Genomic DNA, 20,849 nt, shown 5'->3' with positions numbered 1-20,849 from the left:
GTTCGAAAAGTTCATAACGTATCTTTTCATACATTTCTATTAAATAATTTTAGTTAAATACTGTTGGATACTAAAACGAATTAAGAACAAATTGCTGATTCAAAATTCATTAACAAAATAAGTTTCTTTTTTTCATTTTGAGACAATATCCAAGAAATTTTTAATCGTATCTGAGTGTATCATCTTTATCTTATTCACCAAATATAGTCTCATAATTATTTATTACAGTCTTTGCAAAATTTATTTGAATGACATAGTTAGGCAAAAAATAAAATACTATAATGTGTATTATAGTAGCATTGTACAATTCGATAATATTCTATATCAGATACGTATTACATTATTATTGAAACTTATAATTTAAAAAATTGTGGATTATGACATGCAATATTTTTTATCAAATAAGAATATATAGTTACATAATTGTAACTATATATTGTGTCATCTTTCAAATCGATTATGTATAGTTTAGTATTGACAATTAATTTGAAATTGTTGAAATGGTAGTCGTTCTCATTACCAAGTTAACAAGTTCTGAAGATAACTAGTCTTCATTTTGAAATAAACTCGACGTAATAATAGTCTCATGTGATTAATTCATGCTATAACACATCGAAATCTACGATAAATTATAGAAACATTTATACAAATATTTAAATACACAATTATAGAAAATATACGACAAAAGATGTTAAGGAAAAGTTAATTGCGACCAGAGAGGAAATTTTTTACAACCATAACATACCAAGTTGGTAACAATAAGATTGTAATTATAGAAACATATCCTCCAAAAATATACAGATAATGAAACATAATAGCGCTTGAGGAATGCAAATATGATACCCACGAGTTCCACCTCCTCATATCTACATTTCATGATTTTGATAACGAAAGTTGCACATGCAGCAAATAAAATTTACGTTTTCATAAAATGGCGATATGCTACAGGGCAAAGTGCACTTGTAGAAAAATCTAGATTGGTTCTAAAATAATATGAAAAGTCGTTATAGTAAATTATTACGTGAAGTGAAAATTTAGTATCAGTGTATGTTTCATTATTAACAGATATATTTTTCAATAGTTATACTAATATCTAAACTGTAAAAACATTCTTGTGAAATTTCTCAAATTTCTAAATTAAACATTTGAATTAAAACAAAGTTGATAAAACCTGATGAAATTGGCATTAATTAATATCAATCCATGTGTTATAATGTTAATGAATTAAAATAATTTTTTAAATCGTTTGCAGATTGTAATTTCTATTTTTAATTTATTGCATGGCGTAAGTACTTCCAAAATGATGGAAAGCATAAATAAGGAATTGTTACCAATAAAGACACATTATTTTTTATTTAATGCAGGTAAATAGATTATATTACAGATTAAATATCACATCTTATAGAATATTATGTACATAATACAATATATATATATGTAATTGCATTTTTTATTTTTCAGCTACTGGACCAATAGTACCATTCTTACCAACAATAGCAAAACAGTTAGGCTTCTCTCCTTTCTTAACTGGCACAATATACACAATATTACCAATTTCTGGTTTAGTAGCGAAACCTTTATTTGGAGCATTAGCTGACAAATTCAAAATTCATAAGATAGTATTTTTAATATTTCAAGTTGTAGTTGCGATAGCCTTGTTTTCGATATATTTTATACCTGAAATAGACAATAGGGCAAATGTTGAACTTACTTGTAATAAAATAGCAACTATAGAAATGTGTTCAAAAAATGGATTTCCTGATAAAATTAAAAATGATGCGATAACGGAGATCATTCACTTTAATGTATCATGTCAGGTGTGATGTCTTTTTATCTTATTTTCCTACTATATTAGATGTGTTTAATTTATATTTTGTGTGTTTTGTTTTTAGATATCGTGCAAAGCCTCGAAAGAACTTTATCATGAAATGTGCTCAAATTGGAAAGTACCTCAATTCTGTGACTTAACAAATTCAAGCTCTATTTTAAATAATGATACATTTAATTCTACCGTAACATTTGACATATTTCATGACTTTTATGTAAGATATTTTGCATATTTCCTATATTTAAAGATAAACAGCTAAACTCTTTATTTTACAGCTAAAAAGATGCATGTATGTGCGTATTTTTACTGCCAAATTCTCAGATAATATACCATATACACCATTTTGTGGCAATTATGTAAAAACATCGTGCCTAGCTACATGTCATGATAATCCAACCTTTAATCAATTGTTGCATGAAGTTGATGTGCCTCAGAGTTCCACAGAAAATTCAACATACCAGTTTCATTCATTTCTGTGGGCAACTATAATAAGTTGGATTGGAATGGCAGTTGTAGTTAGCATAGCTGATGCTATATGCTTTAATCTCCTTGGTTAGTACTATATATGTTAATTAAATATCTAGTATGATTTTCATACTGATATGTTACAGGAAATGAGAGAAGAAAGGAATATGGAAAACAAAAGATGTGGGGCAGCATTGGTTTTGGCATATTTGGAATAAGTGCAGGATATTTGGTAGACTTATTTAGCGAAGGAAAGATTCAGAAAGATTATACTTGTATATTTTATATCATGTTGGTCATTATGATTTTTGATATTATTGTATCTGCAACTTTAAGGAAGGTAAAATTCTTTTATCATATATAATATTATGAGTAAAGAAAAATGTAGATAGTACAGAAGTTTGATACTTCTTACTTATCAAAAGAATAAAAAAATTGCCAGGTAATGGGAGAAAGCAGTATCATTACAGAAAAATCCAGAACACTCTGAGGATGAACCTTCAATATTATGGGAACTATTCACTATCCTTAGGGAGGGTAATGTGTTGTCATTTGGATGGTGGTGCATAGGTGCTGGAATGTGTACTAGCGTAGTGTGGAATTTTCTATTTTGGTATATTGAAGACCTAGCCAGTAGTTCACAAATAACACGGCTGAAAACTTTACAAGGGCTTTTGACTGGTGTACAGTGTTTTCTAGGAGAACTACCATTTAATTTTATCTCAGGAAATGTTTTACGAAAATTAGGTCACGTGAATGTTATGAGTTTAGTATTATTGATATATGCAATTAGGTAAATAATGAATTTCTTGTAAATATATAATGTAGCTTCATATTACTAATTGTACTATTTTTTCAGGTTTATGGCATACAGTACTGTATCAAACCCATGGTGGTTTTTAGTTATTGAAATACTTCATGGACCTACCTTAGGTCTTTGTTGGCCAACAATGGTATCATATGGTGATAAGGTAACACCACCTGGTACTAAAGCTACTATACAAGGATTTATTGGTGCTATATTCGAAGGAATTGGTAAGTAGTAGGAAATTAATTATAAAAATTAATGACTTTAAATAATTATTTTTTGTATGGTCATAATTATTTTTCAGGAGTATCAAGTGGCAGTTTAATATGTGGATGGTTAATAAACACATATGGCGGTGTTATAGCGTTAAGAGCATTTTCAGTAGGAGCGTTATTGTGGCTATCTTGCTTCTGGTTGATTCAATTGTTTTTACGAAAATTTAAAACATCGGCGGTACATTTGGGTCATAATCGTGAGTAACGATTATGTGGATACATAAATAACACTGATAAAAATAATTTTAAATACTTAAGAAATTTGTTTCAATTGAAGAAAAATATCTTTTCTTTGTTGATCTTTTCCAGATTTGGTAAATTACGCTAATCCAGATGATGCTATTTTTATGTCCATGAGTCGCGAATTAGAAACTTATTAATAAAAGGCAAATGACAGTGTTCTTTTTAGAAATTCGGTATATTCATTGTTTGTTTATTTAGATATGATGATTTCGATTGAATGTAGTAAAAAATATACTTTTCTTATAATTATCGGACAGTTCAATTCTTAACACATTCGTGACTCATCTTTTTAGACAAATATTGATTATTCAGTATTATACTGTAGTTGTAAATTGTATCATGTTCTGTAATATATTCATTTTTCTTAGACTGAAGTAACATTTTTTTTTAAATCCACTGATAAAATTTATAAATAAAAATGATAAATAGAACATGTATCATCATATATATCAAACAGATATTTAAGGGAAGTAATACAAGGATGTGTTTAGTTGAGACATATAAAATTGCTCACAAAATATCTCAACCATTTATTCATTGCGAATTCATTTCTTAAGAGTGAAATTATATCATGCTAGTAATTTTATTAATTACCAGTATATTTTCAATTATTTATCGAAATCACGCGATAATAATATTTTTATGAATTCCGCATAATATGTCGATAAAAAGCTATAAATAACTTTCTTCTGATTTAATACCACGTCATTGGATAACAGTTGCACGTGTGCAGAACGGAATAGCTGCATACGAAAAGACTCGGTGGTCAAATTTGCGTAGCGTTAGTCTTGTTTAGGATTCCGTCTTTGCTGATTTTGACGAGATGGTGAAGTAGCCTGGCTTGGCACAGGTTCGACGATAGCTTGAAGATTAGGAATTTCGCCTGCGGTATCACAGCAGTCATTCATTATAATTCCAGTACCTGAATGAATAAAGGCAAGACTTCCCTCACTGGAAGAGGCTAAACTAGCCGACAATGGAGGTGATCTTTCTTTAGGCGATGCTGAAGAAGCTAGATTGTTTACAGTAGTATTACTACAAGTTGCTGCTTCTAATGTTCCATGAAGTTCAAGTATACGGCCTTCGAGAAGAAGGTTTATTTCAGCTTGTGCTTTATATTTTGACTCGACAGCTTCCAATTCAGCTTCGTGTTGATCTTTTGTTTCTTGTAAAAGCCGTTGCAGTTCTACAAGTTGCGCTTCTTTTCGTGCTTCTTTGTTTTCTAGTTCAGTTAAACGTATTTTCAAAGCTTCTACAAGAGATATTCGCGATTCCAACTGTCGTCGTAAATCTATGCGAACATCAATTTATATTTTACATTATTTGTTTCAAATATGTTCTTATATTTGTGAATAATTGAAATCTGCTTACTAGTTAATTCTTCTGCATATGACTTTTGTATTTGTGTTACTTCTTGTTTTGTCATTGGTGAAAGACCCCCTGTACTTTCTTGTAATTTTGTTTGTGCCTATAGATATATAAAAATAAATTTAATATATCATGTAAAGATATATATAATTTTTAATAATACCTCTGCAAGTAAAAGAAATTTCTTCTGTACAGTATCAAGAGTACGTTCTAGCTCTTTGCTGCGATTTGCAGCTTTTAAAGCTACTCTTAGTTGATGACCTGCATCGAACAGGGAGGCCTCCGTAGACTGAATCCGCTGTTCACAATCTGCTACCTTTTTTTGTTCATTCTTTAGTTTGACTTCCACAGATTCGAGACGATCCTTCAGTATTTGATTCTGTCGTTGTTCTTCTACACACTGTACGTTATTACTCATATTACTATACAAATTTCTACTAGCAATACAATCAGTAGAATTTTCATAGACATTACCTTAGTCTGCCAGTGGTGTAATGCATCTTTGTATTGATCTTCAGCTTGGCAAGCTTCTCTCTTGTTACGTTCTAGTTCAGCTTTTAAACTCTCTACTTCTTTTTCCATTATTTTTAAACGATCAGTCTACGTGATAAGAATTTCGTATTTAACAATAGAAAGAATTAAAAATATTACCGAACCTTACTTTGAACAAATAATGTCAACTGACCAAAGCATAATTATGTTCTTCTAACGCACGCGAATCCCTCAGTTTGCCAAGAAGCCGTCGATTACGTTCGGCATGTACTTCTCTACGTTGCCGTTCGAACTGTAGTTGCATTTGCATAAGCTGTAACAACTGACTCGCACATTCGACATCGAAAGTATCTTCTTCTGCTACTTCATCTTCTCCACCATTTTCTTTTCTTTGTTTCTGCTTAATTGCATTTGTCCCTTCGAAGAAAAAATAATTAATTCACAATTCTGTTGATTTACAATAAGACTTGTTATTAAACTTTACTTTTTACTAACTCATTTTTTCGCCAGAATAATTACTACCGTGCGTGCAAGTTTCAACATATCGATCAAGCATTGCAGTTGGTGATAATCTAAATTCGGTATCTTGTACAGAACGTTTTTGTAAATTCATTTGTGTCTTTTGTTCCAAAATTCCTAGCAATAAATCTTCATATGGAAGCAAATCGGATGTTTGGGTTGCTGTATCTTCCAGTTTTTTATGAACTTTGATATCGGGACAAGATTTGCTTTCTCGAATCTGTAAATGCATATATATTTTTATCATATTAAAATTTTTTTCTGCAACAAATATTGCATATCTTACTTTGTAAAGAGAATTCAAATTTAAATGTTGTGTTGAAGCTTGGCTTTGAGAATACAAACGTAGCTGATAAACCTTTTGAGACAAATCTGCAAAAGCATTTTGCATTTTTTCATTATGGTGTTCTTGTTGTTCGACTAATTTTGAACTTTCAAATTTTCCAGTAGTTTGAGAGCTTACAATTTCTAAAACCTACACAATGCAATTTTGTATAAACATATCGCACCAATATTCATTAATGCACAATATTCTTACATACAAAAGTACATAAAATACAGAACCTCTTGATCTTCTTGCCAAGAATCGTTTTTTCCATTTTGATTTGTGTTCATTTCTGGAAATCTTCCATCTTCATCAACGTTGATAGATGACTTGGTTTGACTAATGGCTTGTCTATCTGCGATAATTTTACTCAGTTTGTGCGAAAAAAATCCATGTGCATTATTTGTATCCCCACTACCAATTATGGAGCCAGATACAGACGGATTTAAAGGGATTGGTGTGGATGGTCGTGAACTTGATCCTACTGTGCCATTACCAAATCCAGTAAGAGCACGAACTGCGCAAGAACCAGTAGGTTTCGGCATCTTTCGTAAATCCTATGTACACAATTTTAAATATTATCCGATTTAGTTTGTTCATTCTCGAAAGTTCTAAAGTATACCTTAACAGGAGTTGTTTCTGGAGTGGCTTCGACTGCAGCTTCCGGTGGAGACGTACCGCTTCTGTTATTGTTAGGTGTTGAAGGAGTAGACCGTTGTTCATGAGATGTAACTGGAAATTGCGGACTATGTGGCGGCACTGTCATACTCGGCGACCAAAACGTATCATCTTCACCATTACTGATTTCTGATGGCGCTATCCCTCCACTAATGTTTATTGGAGTACATATAGAAGAGTAATCTAGAACATGTACTGATACTGTAAATATTTGTATATTCATAGTTATATATTATAATAAAACTCACAAACCTAAAGGTGGCGTAGAACGTGAATTCGTAGTACGAAATACTTCTTCTCGACATTTATCTAATGTAAAACGACCGCATTCTGCTATAACATCATGATGCTCCATCTTTTTCCATCTAAAAATAATGGACGAACGATAAATATAAAATCCTTTCTCTGAATTACAACTACTTTCATAATACGAAATATATCTACCTAGCAGCAGAAATCTCTGTATCTTTAGATGCAGTAACAAGTAAAGGGTGCATGCGCACAGAATCTAGCATTGGTCTAATTGTATGGATAAAAGTAGCAGGTTGATCTTGTTGTTGTTGTCTCAAATATGAAATGAAGTTGCAAGGATACATGGCATATAATCTGTGAAATAAATTATATAGTCCCACCTACAAGAAATTCAAGAAACATCAATAAACCTTCCTTACTTTTATAAATAAATACTAATACTTACTTGCAAATGTAATAAATATAAATGATTCTTATCTATTGTCCCTGTTATTGTTGTTGAAGTAAAACGCATAGGAGATGAAAACACAGATGATAACTGATGATAATAATAAGAGGCCAATCGACCAAATACTTCGAAAATTTCTGTGAGGTATGGCCCTAAAGCAGCAGGTAACATCGGTAATAACATCACCAAGAGAAGAAGCGCACTCATAAGAGATAATGTATTTGCTTCCATCTAAAAACAAATTAACTAGAGAGTTATCATCAATTCAATATATTCTTTAGTTATTTTGGAAAAATTGAATTCTACCTTAAGTAACCTAAGTAAATCTCGAAATAAAGTATGACTGGCAAGCTTGTATAACCAAGTTGGCTGACGACGGGCAATATGACCTAACAAAGTAAGGGTTTGAATTCTTTGGCTGCTACTTCCAGATTTGGAAAGAGCTTCCGACAAACGATCTAAGAGATGCTTGTCATGTGGATCACGAACACCAGCTAATACCTCAACAGCTCTTAAGGAATTTGTGGACAGATAATAATCAAAAAGACCATTTACCAACCAATTGTCTTTTGCTGAAAAATTTAAGAAGTCATGAAAAACAAAAGGCAAGATTATTAGATATCTTTCAATTCATAATCTTACTTACTAGATAAAAAAAGTTCATGGAATACTTTTTTTATTTCTTCTACCTCCGCAAGTTTGTTGGATTCCAATAAATTAAACAGATCAGCTATGCCTATTGAATTAATGTTCATCTTGATGGTAGTTGGTATTCCGGTATGGACAAATGATACTTATCCTAATCGTCTGATCATATAGTGGAAGTAGAAGTGACTTTATAAAACCTAATTTCATCCATCTGTCATTTGTTATGTAAAACTGGCTTCATTAGAAGCAGAAAAAATTTTGGAATACCTGTAACAGTAAGAGCATAACATCTCAGAAGAAGATATAGAAGAAGAAATACAAAAAGGATAAAGTTCTTTTAATTTCAACTATCACGAACTGTCAATTTCATATATAAATCGGCATTTAGATTTTGATGCTATAATCCGGCATAGAAATAATCTTCAACGGTACGAATCTCTCGGTCGTTCAACGAAGAATTTCATATACGATATTTCTGTATTATCAATGAATATTTCATTCTGTATGTATAAAAAAAAAATTTTGTCGGTTCGGTCCTATGATATTCATAAAAAGGTCATTCAGAACCATGTTTGCAAGAGAGAAATACTTCTTGTAAATACCATTTCGACTTTTTAATAATGCATCAAACCCTGGTTTCGATAATGATTATATTGACAAAAATTAACAAGTTAACTTACCCGAAATTCATCGAGTACTTCAAGCAATTTTACGAGTTCTATGGCGACTTGTACACCATCGCAGATATATCATAGACTGATACGCATTGATATTGCTACAATACCAGCAGCGCTACGATCGCTCAACAATTCCATATACGTTCCAAAAATTATTCAAATTTCAACACCTTTATTTCTAGTGGATCTTATAATAATCACCATAATTGAATGTTTACAGAGAGGATATTTTTTCTTTGGACTCTGAGAGAGGACACAAAGGGTCTTTATGCAATGTTCTCTTTCTATTCCTATATTGCTTTTTCAGCTCACTAGGTACTCTATCTTTATATATCTATGATCTCAATTCAATGAGTTTCAAAGTGTTTTAGAAATACAGTTGCTGACAAAAGTATTTGAACATGATTATAATAGAAAATTTATCATATAAAACTTTTATGATCTGTCCAACGAATTTGATTGCTGAACTTGAAAACTTGATTACTGCGGCTGTAATTAAATGCAGCAACCACAATCGTATAGACGTTTGTATGATCGTGGCAGCAATTAAGATTTGTTTACGTTCACTGCCTCGTTTCGTTGGACAAACTATATATATACAAGTATATATATACATTTTCAAATTTCTTTAAAACTTTACCAATATAATCATTATTCTCGAGTTTCGCTACAGTGCTAATGAAATTTAAAACTAATTCGTATAACACATATAATACATATTAAATTTATAAGAGGTTTCTAAATGTTTGAATATACTTTCATAAATAATTGTACACCACTATTAGTGGTATTAAAAGTAACATAAAAATATCAAAGACGGCCACAGACTCCTCAAACAAAGTTCTATAAAAATACATCAAATCGTTTATCTGCATTACATCTTTTCTATGCTTAAATGCTTTCGACTGGTATAATAGCATTATTACATGGCAGCACTAAACTTGTGTTGTGTAGAAAATATGGCGTAAAGTGAACGTCGCACATGTCTCTTAGTGATTTCGGTAAGAGTTCAAGTATTACACCGAAAAATTTCTCTATCGACATACAAGAAAACTACATCGTTTATTCATCCATATGATAAAAGAACCTAAAAATGATTAACGAATGTGAAATGCGAGAGTCATTCAAGAGTAAGTCATTTTAAAAAGTTGAGATGAAACAAGAACAGAGTATTTGGCAAACCATTTCATAAGATTTTTATTACGTTTATTCTTATTAGTGTCGGGTTAGTTAACAAACTGACGTCGCATCAATTGAATGTTCCCATTTCTTTTTAGGCTAACTAATATAATCCAACAGTCATACGTATCGACAGGCAATAGTTTCGTTCGTCGTGTGATGAAAACGTTTGTACTTTTGTTTTAACCCTTAAAGATGGGTTATTTTGACCCGATGTTAAAAACCTATCTTATTGAAAATGATGACGAAAAGATAACAAAATTTACATATATATATATACCGGGTCACATTCGAGCCTATGTTAAAAACCTATTTTTTTTTTTTTTTTTTAATAATATCACTAACAAAATTTACATATGTATGTACTAAGTCATATTTGAGCTGATGCAAAAAAATATTTTTCAAAAATAATGACAAAGAATAAGAAAATTTAGTGATGCATACACTGGATCATTTTTGATCCGTCTCCGGCGTTTTCAGAAGGTCCGGGCTCCGAGGGTTTTAACTCGGTTTCACTGGCACGAGAGCGCATTCCGATCTCCTGAGTTATTACGCAGCCGATTTTCGTTCGTCTAGCCAATCGCTTTTTCATCGCATAAACATTTCGTTTCAACCGCGCTAACACAGTCCTCTTCTCGTCTAATTGGCCCCACAACACAGCACACCGGTAAAAGTGTGAAAAATATTATCTGTGCTTGGCGTTTCGTGGATTCTTCGTATTGTGACTTGTTTACAGTATGTGTTGTTTTTATTAAGAGAAAATGAAGTACTGTTACACGACGACGTTTTAACACATTATTCGTATGAGATTAGCTAAGGATTAGGACATTAAATTTCGATTACGTATTCCTCATTAAAGAAAACATTAGTTTTGTTGGTTTGAATAAAAGAAAAGAATGGTCGTCTTGTTTGTGTTTACAAAAAATGTAAGAAGAAGTGACTTTTATTGCTACTTTCAGCGACTGTAACAATAAGAAGTTATTGGTGAAATGTAATTTAATACGATATATATCTGTATATATACATATCTCAAGTTTAAAATGTTAGTTTTTAAAACTTTTTTTTTGAAATGTTGAGTTCGATGGAATGTTAATTGTAATTTTATATTGTTCTGAAATCTTTTAGATTGAAACAATAAAGAAGTATACGTGGACTGGACTCTTACGTATATATATTGCCAGTAAGTATTAAAAGTGAATGTAACTCTGCTGAGAGATATTATAAATATCAAGAATGACTTGTATTCATTGTAATTGTAGACTATTCTTTATATTTTATTACACTAACAAAAAATTATTATACCACATTATGTTCATAAACTATCATTTGTAGTTGTAGTAAAAAATAATTTTTGTTTTTTTAATTTTCTATTAGGAAATTGTCTAGTTTTTTTTTAAACTTAATATAACTCACTTTCATTTATTTGGCAGTTGTACAAAAAGAAAAGTGTAGAATAGGGAAGTGGCAATAGAGTGAGGAAGAAAGAGGGAAAGAGGGGAGAATTCTGATGTCGGAGAAGAGAGCCATTTTCCAAGTCTTCGTTTAGACATTCTAAATATAACTGGAGGCTCTATAGGCTTTCCTTACTGTGTCATACTGTGCAGAGTAGTATCTTACTGTGTTGCGTAGATCTCGCTCATTTTCTACCTTTAGTATGGCATAATGCCAATTTTATTTGTCTGAAAATTACTGATCCATTTGTAACATTATCTCTAAATATCATATTTGTTAATTAAAAGCGACTATTCCTTTATTTTACATACATTTAGGGTAATACTTATTTAGTCTTTTTGTTGATTAATAATCTTAATATATATTAAAAATGATATAAGTAAAGTATAATTTATTTATTGGAATTTTAATATTTTTATGCTACTCATATTGAAGTATTTCAATTAATGTATAATTTGTTTAAAAGTAATTTGTTTCTTTTCTAAGAAACAAATACTAATGCTAATGTTGTGTAAGCTAAAATGATATTAAATTACATAATTTTTTTTAAAATCTATATAAGGTATTATATTGTGTCTTCTTTGATATCTAATATATATTATTTTTAGACAGAAATTTCATTCAAATATTGTATGTTGTATCTAATTTTTTATTACAGACCATGGTTTGTAGAGCTGGTCAAATATGTTTCATTCAGTGCAATCTACCCGGAGTTAAAAATAAAATCTTTACTACTGACAGACTTCTGCTTCATGAATCTACCCGTGGTGAGGATCTTTATGTTTATATTGGAGAGCAGTGTCAAATACAACCAGACAGTTTTAAGTTGTATTTAGTATCAGGTGGAAAATTGGTTAGTAATTGTATCTCTTTTTGTTTTATTGTTAGTCGTTTATCAATGGTTTAATGTTTTGTTCATGTAGAAGTTAAAGTTGTTTTATTGCTATTAGATCGATTTATCAGAAAAGAAAGATAAAACAATGTCAGAAATTGGTGTGGATTTTTCTTTTGATCGGGAATCATCAACTGAGCATAAGCACACACTTGTAGTTATGGATCCAGCAGATGTTTTGATGCAGAAACAATTTCGCCAACAGACTGCATATAATGCATATAATCCTCCACCACCATCTCCTAATCATTCGTCAGTGTGGGGTGAAGATAATAATGTTGATTTCAAAAGTCTTATTAAGTCTGAAACAAGTATGTAATATTTATTTTATATTTTTGTAATAAGATGTGTATTATCATTAATTGTTTATTTTTTAAAGGCTATGTCGGTTTAGTCAATCAAGCAATGACATGTTACTTAAATAGTCTATTACAAGCGTTATATATGACTCCTGAGTTTCGGAATGCATTGTATAATTGGGAATATGTAGAAGGATCAGAAAAAGATGAAGCTAATAGTATTCCATATCAACTACAGAAATTATTTTTAAATTTACAGGTATTAATATTATCTACAGATATTTACAAGATTAATGTATATGTAATATGTATGTAATAAATGTATGGTTGTTGCAAAATATTTAATAAATATCCACGTTTATAGACATCAACGAAATCAGCAGTGGAAACTACAGCACTAACAAAAAGTTTTGGTTGGGATTCTACAGAAGCTTGGCAACAACATGATATTCAAGAACTATGTAGAGTTATGTTTGATGCTTTAGAACAAAAATTTAAAAATACGGAACAAGCTGATTTAATAAACAGACTTTATGAAGGTATATATTTATCCAAATGGTATATATATGAAAATATGGTATATATATCTGACTATAGAATATATATATATATATATATTTGAAACATCTAGATATATCGGAAATGAGTTTCTAATTTGATTTTTATATTGTTAGGAAAGATGATTGATTATGTTAAATGTCTTGAGTGTGGTACTGAAAAATCTAGAGAAGACACTTTTCTTGATATACCATTACCAGTAAGACCTTTTGGTAGTAATGTTGCATACACAAGTGTGGTAAGTATATATAATGTTATATTCTAATATATGAATTAAATTTGTATAAAAATTTATTTTTGTAATAGGAAGAAGCTTTAAGAGCATTTGTTCAGCATGAAATTTTGGAAGGAAGCAATCAGTATCATTGCGAAAAATGTAATAAAAAATGTGATGCTCATAAAGGATTAAAATTCACAAAATTTCCGTACCTTCTGACACTTCATCTTAAACGATTCGATTTTGATTTCAAAACCTTTCATAGAATAAAACTTAATGATAAGTGAGTGCATATAAATTGTCCTCGTTAATCATTTTTTATCAGTCTTATACTTTCATACTAAACTTTTAATTTTAGGGTTACTTTTCCAGATACATTAAATTTAAATTCTTTTATTGCTTCTATGCCAAATCAAGAATCTCCTAGTTCTGATGAAAATATTAGTTTAGTGAAATGCGACGATAACTCTATAACAGATAGCGGCACATTAGATGATGATTGTCCTCCCTGTGAAAACAGTCTTCCTAATAGTAATCATTCAACAAATCATGACCAAGATGATGATGAAGGTATATTGATTCCATAAATTATGTGCATTCCATAATTAATACCTATTCAAGTAGTTTATTTTTAGGTATAGATATGAGTAATGGACCTTCAACGTCAAATTGTGCTGTGCATAATCATGAAAATGAAAAAAATCGTAGCAGTAATACAGCAAAAGGACCTTACAATTATGAATTGTTCTCAATTATGATTCATAGCGGTAGTGCTAGTGGTGGTCATTATTATGCTTATATAAAAGATTTTAGAACAAACGAATGGTTTTGTTTCAATGATCAAAGCGTAACACAGGTATTTGCAAATGTTTATTTTATATTGTAATACTTTTAAAAGGGAGTATTAAAATGTGTGATTATATTACAGATAACTCATGACGATATTCAGAAAACGTATGGTGGTGGTTCAACCAGGTCATATTTTACTGGAGCTTATAGTAGTACTAATGCGTACATGCTCATGTATAGACAAATTGATTCTGCTCGCAATGCTTTGCCCATACAAATGCAAGATTTTCCAAAACATATACAGGAATTGTTGAAAAAGATGAAAGAAAATGAAGATAACGACAGGGAGAGTCGCGAAAAAGATCTTGCAACACCTAAGGTGAAAGTATATTGTCAACATCCTACAGAAGATAAGAAACTGAATTTTAGACTTTCCTTTTCGCCTAATGTTACATGGGCTCAAACGACAAAGATTGTTTATAAGAATTTTTGCTTGGAAGGAATGGTGAGCTTAAATCAATGTCGTTTAGTTGTTTATGATCACAATAATGAGTTAATCGTGGCTAGTTACGAAGGTAGAGAAAATGAAACGTTCGCAAGTATTTGGGGTAATCGAGTGAATCGGTATAGTTTATTATTAGAAATACGTGACAAAGATCAAAAATTTGAGCCACACCTACGAGGTGGTATGTATTTATTTACGCATATGTATATATATATATATATATATATATATATATATATATTTAGTAGAAAGAAAACTAATGTTTTTCTGTTATTTGATAGGTATTGTAACTAAAGTGTACGTCGTCGACGTATCTAGAAAGAAGCTTATTGAAGGACCATTAAATGTACGAGGTTTATTTACACAAACAGTGAGAGAATATAAGCAGGTGGTAGGAAAATTTATTAATATGGATCCGGGCGACATGAAAATAGTTTTACGAAAACATGGAACAGATGCTATACTCGTACAAAATGACGATGCTATATTAGCAGTTGCAGACTTTTGTAATTTAATTAAAGTCTTTGTATGTACGAATGCCGATGCCGAGTGTAACAAATCTTACTTTGAAACAACAATATGTGGTATTGCTGAGCAGTTAGAAAACATTATAACACTACGTATAAAGTTACCTCCTAATTCAAGTAAAGGTAAGACGATTATTATATTTACTTATGAAACTGACATAATATTTCCTAAAATTATAGTTAAATAATAATATCATATTTTGTTGAATGCAGAAATATTGGAAGAATTAAATATTCCAATGTTAGACGAAGTGAATAAAGACAAAGAAAAACCTGTGACTGATAGTCCATCCAAAGTAAGCGTTGCTGAATCGCATCGAGATGCTAGTACAAAATGCAACGAGACTTCAAAAAGTGGAAAGCTTGTTGAAGATACTTCAGTAAGAAATGCAAGCCCACAATTGGTAGAGGGTGAGGAATGGCATACTCCTGAACAAAGTAATAGCGAAGATAGTAGTCTCAGTGATAGTGACAAAACTTTAGTTGGAGATGCTCCAGGAGATGAAGACTTTCAATTACCTTATCTTCCATCGAGTACAAGTAATCGCGCCATTAAAATGTTAAATCAAGTTGGACTTGAAAACTGGGATAATATCATCGATGATTCAGAATATTATTTCAAGGCCACACCATATACAAATCATAATGAGAAATGTATGTATCTTAAACTTGTTTCATAAAATATTTGAAATATAGGGAAATATATAGGGAAGATATTTAATGATGATTATTTTGATCACAGTTTTGAAAGTATTAGTGGATAAAAGAATGATATTCAATACTTTGAAGAAAAACTTAGAGCCGTACGTTGGTGTACCTGCAGAATATTTTAAAATTTGTCGTTATTTTGATGAATGTGGTGAATCAGAATGTAGCTGTTTACTTAGTCAACTTGTTTCTTATGAAGATGGGGAGAAACTTTGGATAGAAATAGGACGGGCTTTACGTAATGGTGAATTTACAGTAAAATTACATCAGTTTTTCCTTGATTCGGCTAAGGTACAAATACGCAAATTATTAAGATCTTTTATAAAAATTCTTTATTTTTTACTATAAATGACGTTTCTTTTCGACACTTTTTACAGAGCAAATTTTTGTTCGAATGGATAGTCTCAGAAGACATGACTGTTGGGCAGGCGAAAAAAGAGATTCTTGTAGAAATGAAAAGAAGATATAATATAGAAATACCATACGAAAGATGTCGATTAAGGGAAAAGTGTTTTGTATTACCTTCAAAAGTACTTTTAGATCATCAAAAGTTTAAAGATTTCCAATATTATTCTCAATTTGAAATGATTGTACAAGAGTTACCTGATAAAGATCCAGTTACCAATAGCAATCAAGTCATTGTTTTTGTCCGACGTTGGTATCCTATAAAATTTCATGTTGGTCCACCACAAGAAATCGTATTAGATGAAACGACCTTGAAAGAAATGATGAAAAAAGTAAGTGAACTGGATATCTTGTACATTTCCTAGTTACAAAAAACTAATTGGTAATTGAATTCAATAAAATGACCATATTGAATTTTGATTTAGTTATCTTTAATATCGGATATACCTGAAGAACATATAAATATAATAAGAGGGAAAGGTTCAGTACATATGCCTATTGTACGAATTGAGAATGAGGAAGACTGGATTGGATTAACAACTCTTGTTGAATTTAATGTTGAAGATGGTGCTGTGTTCTTATATAGGTATGTATGAAATAATTATATACTGGTATACACTGAAAGATTACAATGAGATGTCAGAATAGTTCATTCTTAAAATTTATGTCTAACAGAGATAGCAGGGAAACTTCACATCCATTAACTCAAGAAGAGTACGATGAAATCGCAATTCGAGAAGTATCACCTTCTTTACCACTTTCTTCTGCGTCACGTTGTAATGCGCGTAAAGAGAAAGCGCTTAGAATATATTTGGATGGTGAATGATCCTCCATTGAACATACGTCTAATAACATTGAAAAACAATTGTTAAATAGGCATGTGTGGGAGCATGAAACGTTTGCGTACAAAGTGATTAAATCGTGTCAGGTATTTGTGGAATTAAGTACTCAACAATTACAAAATATTCTGTGCTTCAGTAAGTCTTCAATATTTCAAAGCTTCCGCATCTCTAAAGCCTTTTGGCTCTTGGAATCGATCGGATTCGTAAAATTCTGCAACTTTGTGAAACACTGCGCGTTACCAAGGGATTTCAGACCTCGATTATCTCGTTTTGTTTTAATATGTTTCGAGATCATAAGGATAATGAAACTTCCAATAACGTACGGATTACTGAGTTATAGAATCTCATTCAAGAGCACAAATACTGATGAAAATAATGCAAGTGCTGACTAAGAGTGAATTATAAGAAAGAAAGAAGGGGAGGGGATTGAATTGCTTGGTGATAATCCGAATTTACACTATGAACTTCTTACAATACGTGTGTGTGTAACTGACGTACATATAATTGGAGTTCCTGCAGCTACATTATTTTCACAAATTCCTTGATATATTTCTTAATCCTAAGAATTTTGATATCTTCACATATCTGTATCAAAACGTTTTAGCTAATCGTCTTGTTTAAAGATGTTAAAAATTTTTAATGTCGAAATGCAGCACAGAGTATATTCATTTGTTGATAAAAAAAAGAGAAAAAAACATTTATCTGACACAACAATAATTAACCCTTTTAATGCCAGTATAGGTTAAATCGCATTCTTATAATATAATAATATCATAAGTCCTGAGTTCAATCATTTAATTTGGTAGTAGTAGCGCTTGGATTTCGTTAGAAATTACTACTTCGAAACAACATTATGTATGCTATTGTTTTGAATGAATCAAATACGTTCTATGAGATTTATTGATAATTGGTAATACAATTTTACATAATACTTAACTTACATACTTACATACTTACATAATACTTATTATTTACACATAGATTTGACGCTATTATTATCAAGTTAAAAAAAGATTTATCAATATGAACATAGAGATCAATTTTGGCCAGGCATGTTATCCTATACAGTCTATTTTAATTTATTTAATTACGTATGTTTATCATTTATTACACGTTATTGGTACATGGAAATTTGTACCACTAGAAAAAAACCAAAAAAGAACATTTAGCCATTTTTTGGCAATTGCTGCTATTTCCTACGAATCGAGTTTTCAATATAATGAAAATAAAAGATTTTCTCTTGGAAGGAAGTTCACCAAATTTACATTTTGTAGACCAATGCTTGTAAATAATAAAACTTATGAATCAAATATTGATATCTTTCTTCATATCAATATCACCATACATAAACAGAAATATATAAATATATATATATAAATATATACATATAAAAAATATGTTTTGTATTAAAATGTATGATAATGCAATGCATATACATAGCACATCATCCTTTTTGCATTTATCACCAATTCAACTTGGCATTTTTTTGCTAATTCCACACTATTAGAAAATTTTTGGTGCTGAAAGGGTTAAATACAAAGTTGTTGTTACTCCCTGTCACTATTAGAACGTTTTGATAGACTGTCTAAGACTTATCTATATTATTTCTTTGCAATTGTTTCACCATACGAGGTGAGTGCATTGAATTAATTAATCAACAATCGATAGATACTGAAAATTCTATAAATTAAAAAAAAAGGAGAAATTTATATAGTATAAATATGTATTACCTTTGAGATATACTGATATTGATTGTTGTATGACAATTTTACAATGCTCTCACAATTTTCAACGTATAGCTGTAATTTATATTTATGATATATTTGTTACATAAAAGCCTAGTTCAAATCGTTCGTGTATGATTATATGATAACTTGTTATAAACATGACAATCTAGATGTTTATAGAGTAAGGAAAACACAAATAAAAAAAGTTGTAAGTTCAATGCCATGAAAATCTTGTTGATGGATATCATTATAATAATTGAAGAATTTATCTAATTCTTATTAATTGTATTTCAATTTATTAAATTTAAGACAATTTATCATTTTATTATAAACATTTAAAATTTTAGTAATGAAGCAATTGTATATATCGATATGTACAAGAAAGGAAGAAATAATAAATATTATTTCTTTCCTATCATATCATGTAGACAAATTTTAAACAATAGGAAATTGGGAAAGTTGAAAATGGAAATTAATTAAAAAACCTAAACTTAAAAAATTATCTTTCATATAGCTTTATAGTTTCTTGTTTAATAATTGATTACATGTTTGTCATTACTACTTAATATACTCTACTTTTATATTATCTCGCACCTATAATTATTTGTAATTTAATGAACTAGGCTTTAATATTGTTTAATGATTGTTTTTGTAATTACCAAATATTGGAACAGTGTCCCTTGTGCATAATAGTGGGTATGTGCGAATAATAAATTTGGAAATTTATAAAATTGCTGAGAAATTTTTGAAAATGAACATTCTCTGCAATCCTTAAACTGATATTTTCATATTTATTTGTACCAATTTAACGAATCGTTTGTAAGACTGTAAGATTCATTTAATGAATTTGAAATTCTTTTTTTTCGTTTAGATGGTTCGAGTGTTATTAAATTAATACTTTTCAAACTTTCTTCGCGAATAAAAAGAAATGTCTCTCTGTTATTGTAAGATAAGACTATATTTAATATTTCGCTAATTTTTCGCGATATTTGTGTGTACCTACTACTATCTTAAGTATCTTTTTAAATATTTAAATTGGACGTAAATATTTCGCTGTCTTTTTGGTAATCGTTTGAAACATTTAAGGTATTTACGTATATTTATGTTAGTGGAGGAGTATGCAAACGACGTTGAAGAATCATATTATATCCTTTTTGCGGATAAATTCAACGCTCGATAATTGTAGCGCGCGGACTTTACAAGTTACGATTGTAGTTTCTATCGAATTCTTTTCATCATCGACAATTCGAATATTGTTCTTTGTATCATACACTATGATTACGAAATCAAATTATTATTTATAATTATTAATAATTGAATACCGAAGTGACTGAATTTTGTTTTTTGAATTTTACCGATGTTTCCTCTTTATCTCAGCCGATTGTTACGTTCATTCATATTTAATTGCTTTCTTTGCGTGAATCGTTTGAAATGGATTAAATAAATAGTACGTTGAATCTATTTTCTTCGATTTAAGCTTTGTTTATTTTATGTAACATCTAACTATATATATAATACTTTATAGAAGAGATGAATCAATCATTTTGATGATAAAATCGCAAATTCATATCTTCCTTCCTTTTCTTAATGAAAAAAATTCTCTTCTATAAAGTGGTTAAATAAAGATCTTGTTTTGTAACTTTATTAGCAATTTTATAAGCTATTATTTAATTCTGATTGATTAAAGAAATATTATTTATATTCCAACATAACCTAAAAATTA

The 20,849-nt window shown here is 30.1% G+C and overlaps 3 protein-coding genes across 15 annotated transcripts; 2 read left to right on the top strand and 1 right to left on the bottom strand.

The window, feature by feature from the left end:
- Nucleotides 1-502: 502 nt before the first annotated feature.
- On the top strand, nt 503-3,993 carry Sugb (Sugar baby transporter). Of its 2 annotated transcripts, none has more exons than XM_072019485.1 (10): nt 503-748; nt 1,253-1,364; nt 1,462-1,817; nt 1,893-2,042; nt 2,104-2,380; nt 2,440-2,633; nt 2,764-3,086; nt 3,153-3,328; nt 3,406-3,573; nt 3,686-3,993. In XM_072019485.1, exons 2-10 carry the CDS (start codon nt 1,301-1,303, stop codon nt 3,754-3,756), a joined length of 1,779 nt encoding a protein of 592 aa, XP_071875586.1. In that variant the 5' UTR covers nt 503-748; nt 1,253-1,300; the 3' UTR covers nt 3,757-3,993. The 2 variants fall into 2 exon arrangements, with proteins under 2 accessions (XP_071875586.1, XP_071875596.1); XM_072019495.1 differs by having other exon boundaries at nt 503-1,045.
- Nucleotides 3,994-4,125: 132 nt separating this feature from the next.
- Nucleotides 4,126-9,181, bottom strand: Tsc1 (tuberous sclerosis 1 protein hamartin). 4 transcript variants are annotated; one of them, XM_072019430.1, is made up of 15 exons: nt 9,030-9,181; nt 8,348-8,616; nt 8,008-8,273; nt 7,699-7,932; nt 7,446-7,633; nt 7,254-7,366; nt 6,946-7,196; nt 6,563-6,880; nt 6,357-6,473; nt 5,975-6,218; nt 5,673-5,896; nt 5,462-5,587; nt 5,151-5,387; nt 4,991-5,087; nt 4,126-4,910 (listed from the first exon to the last, which is right to left on the bottom strand). In XM_072019430.1, exons 2-15 carry the CDS (start codon nt 8,454-8,456, stop codon nt 4,402-4,404), a joined length of 3,033 nt encoding a protein of 1,010 aa, XP_071875531.1. In that variant the 5' UTR covers nt 8,457-8,616; nt 9,030-9,181; the 3' UTR covers nt 4,126-4,401. The 4 variants fall into 4 exon arrangements, with proteins under 4 accessions (XP_071875531.1, XP_071875512.1, XP_071875521.1 ...); XM_072019411.1 differs by having other exon boundaries at nt 6,285-6,473; nt 9,030-9,180; XM_072019420.1 differs by having other exon boundaries at nt 6,285-6,473; nt 6,946-7,184; nt 9,030-9,180.
- Nucleotides 9,182-9,894: 713 nt separating this feature from the next.
- On the top strand, nt 9,895-19,868 carry Usp47 (ubiquitin specific protease 47). 9 transcript variants are annotated; one of them, XM_072019354.1, is made up of 17 exons: nt 9,949-10,027; nt 11,331-11,385; nt 12,316-12,510; nt 12,608-12,860; nt 12,929-13,107; nt 13,213-13,387; nt 13,523-13,644; nt 13,713-13,906; nt 13,982-14,193; nt 14,259-14,479; nt 14,552-15,098; nt 15,199-15,567; nt 15,658-16,098; nt 16,187-16,443; nt 16,530-16,889; nt 16,983-17,143; nt 17,233-19,868. In XM_072019354.1, the coding sequence occupies exons 3-17, from the start codon at nt 12,319-12,321 to the stop codon at nt 17,381-17,383; spliced, it is 3,834 nt and encodes a 1,277-aa protein (XP_071875455.1). In that variant the 5' UTR covers nt 9,949-10,027; nt 11,331-11,385; nt 12,316-12,318; the 3' UTR covers nt 17,384-19,868. The 9 variants fall into 9 exon arrangements, with proteins under 9 accessions (XP_071875463.1, XP_071875455.1, XP_071875481.1 ...); XM_072019394.1 differs by lacking the exon at nt 9,949-10,027 and adding an exon at nt 10,706-11,247 and having other exon boundaries at nt 14,265-14,479; XM_072019370.1 differs by lacking the exon at nt 9,949-10,027 and adding an exon at nt 10,707-10,940.
- The last annotated feature ends 981 nt before the right edge of the window (nt 19,869-20,849 follow it).

This window comes from Bombus fervidus, chromosome 2 (genome assembly GCF_041682495.2).
Source record: "Bombus fervidus isolate BK054 chromosome 2, iyBomFerv1, whole genome shotgun sequence".
Lineage (NCBI taxonomy): Eukaryota > Metazoa > Arthropoda > Insecta > Hymenoptera > Apidae > Bombus > Bombus fervidus.
Note: the sequence above shows the minus strand (reverse complement) of the source record. Positions and strands in the feature narration are given on the sequence as shown.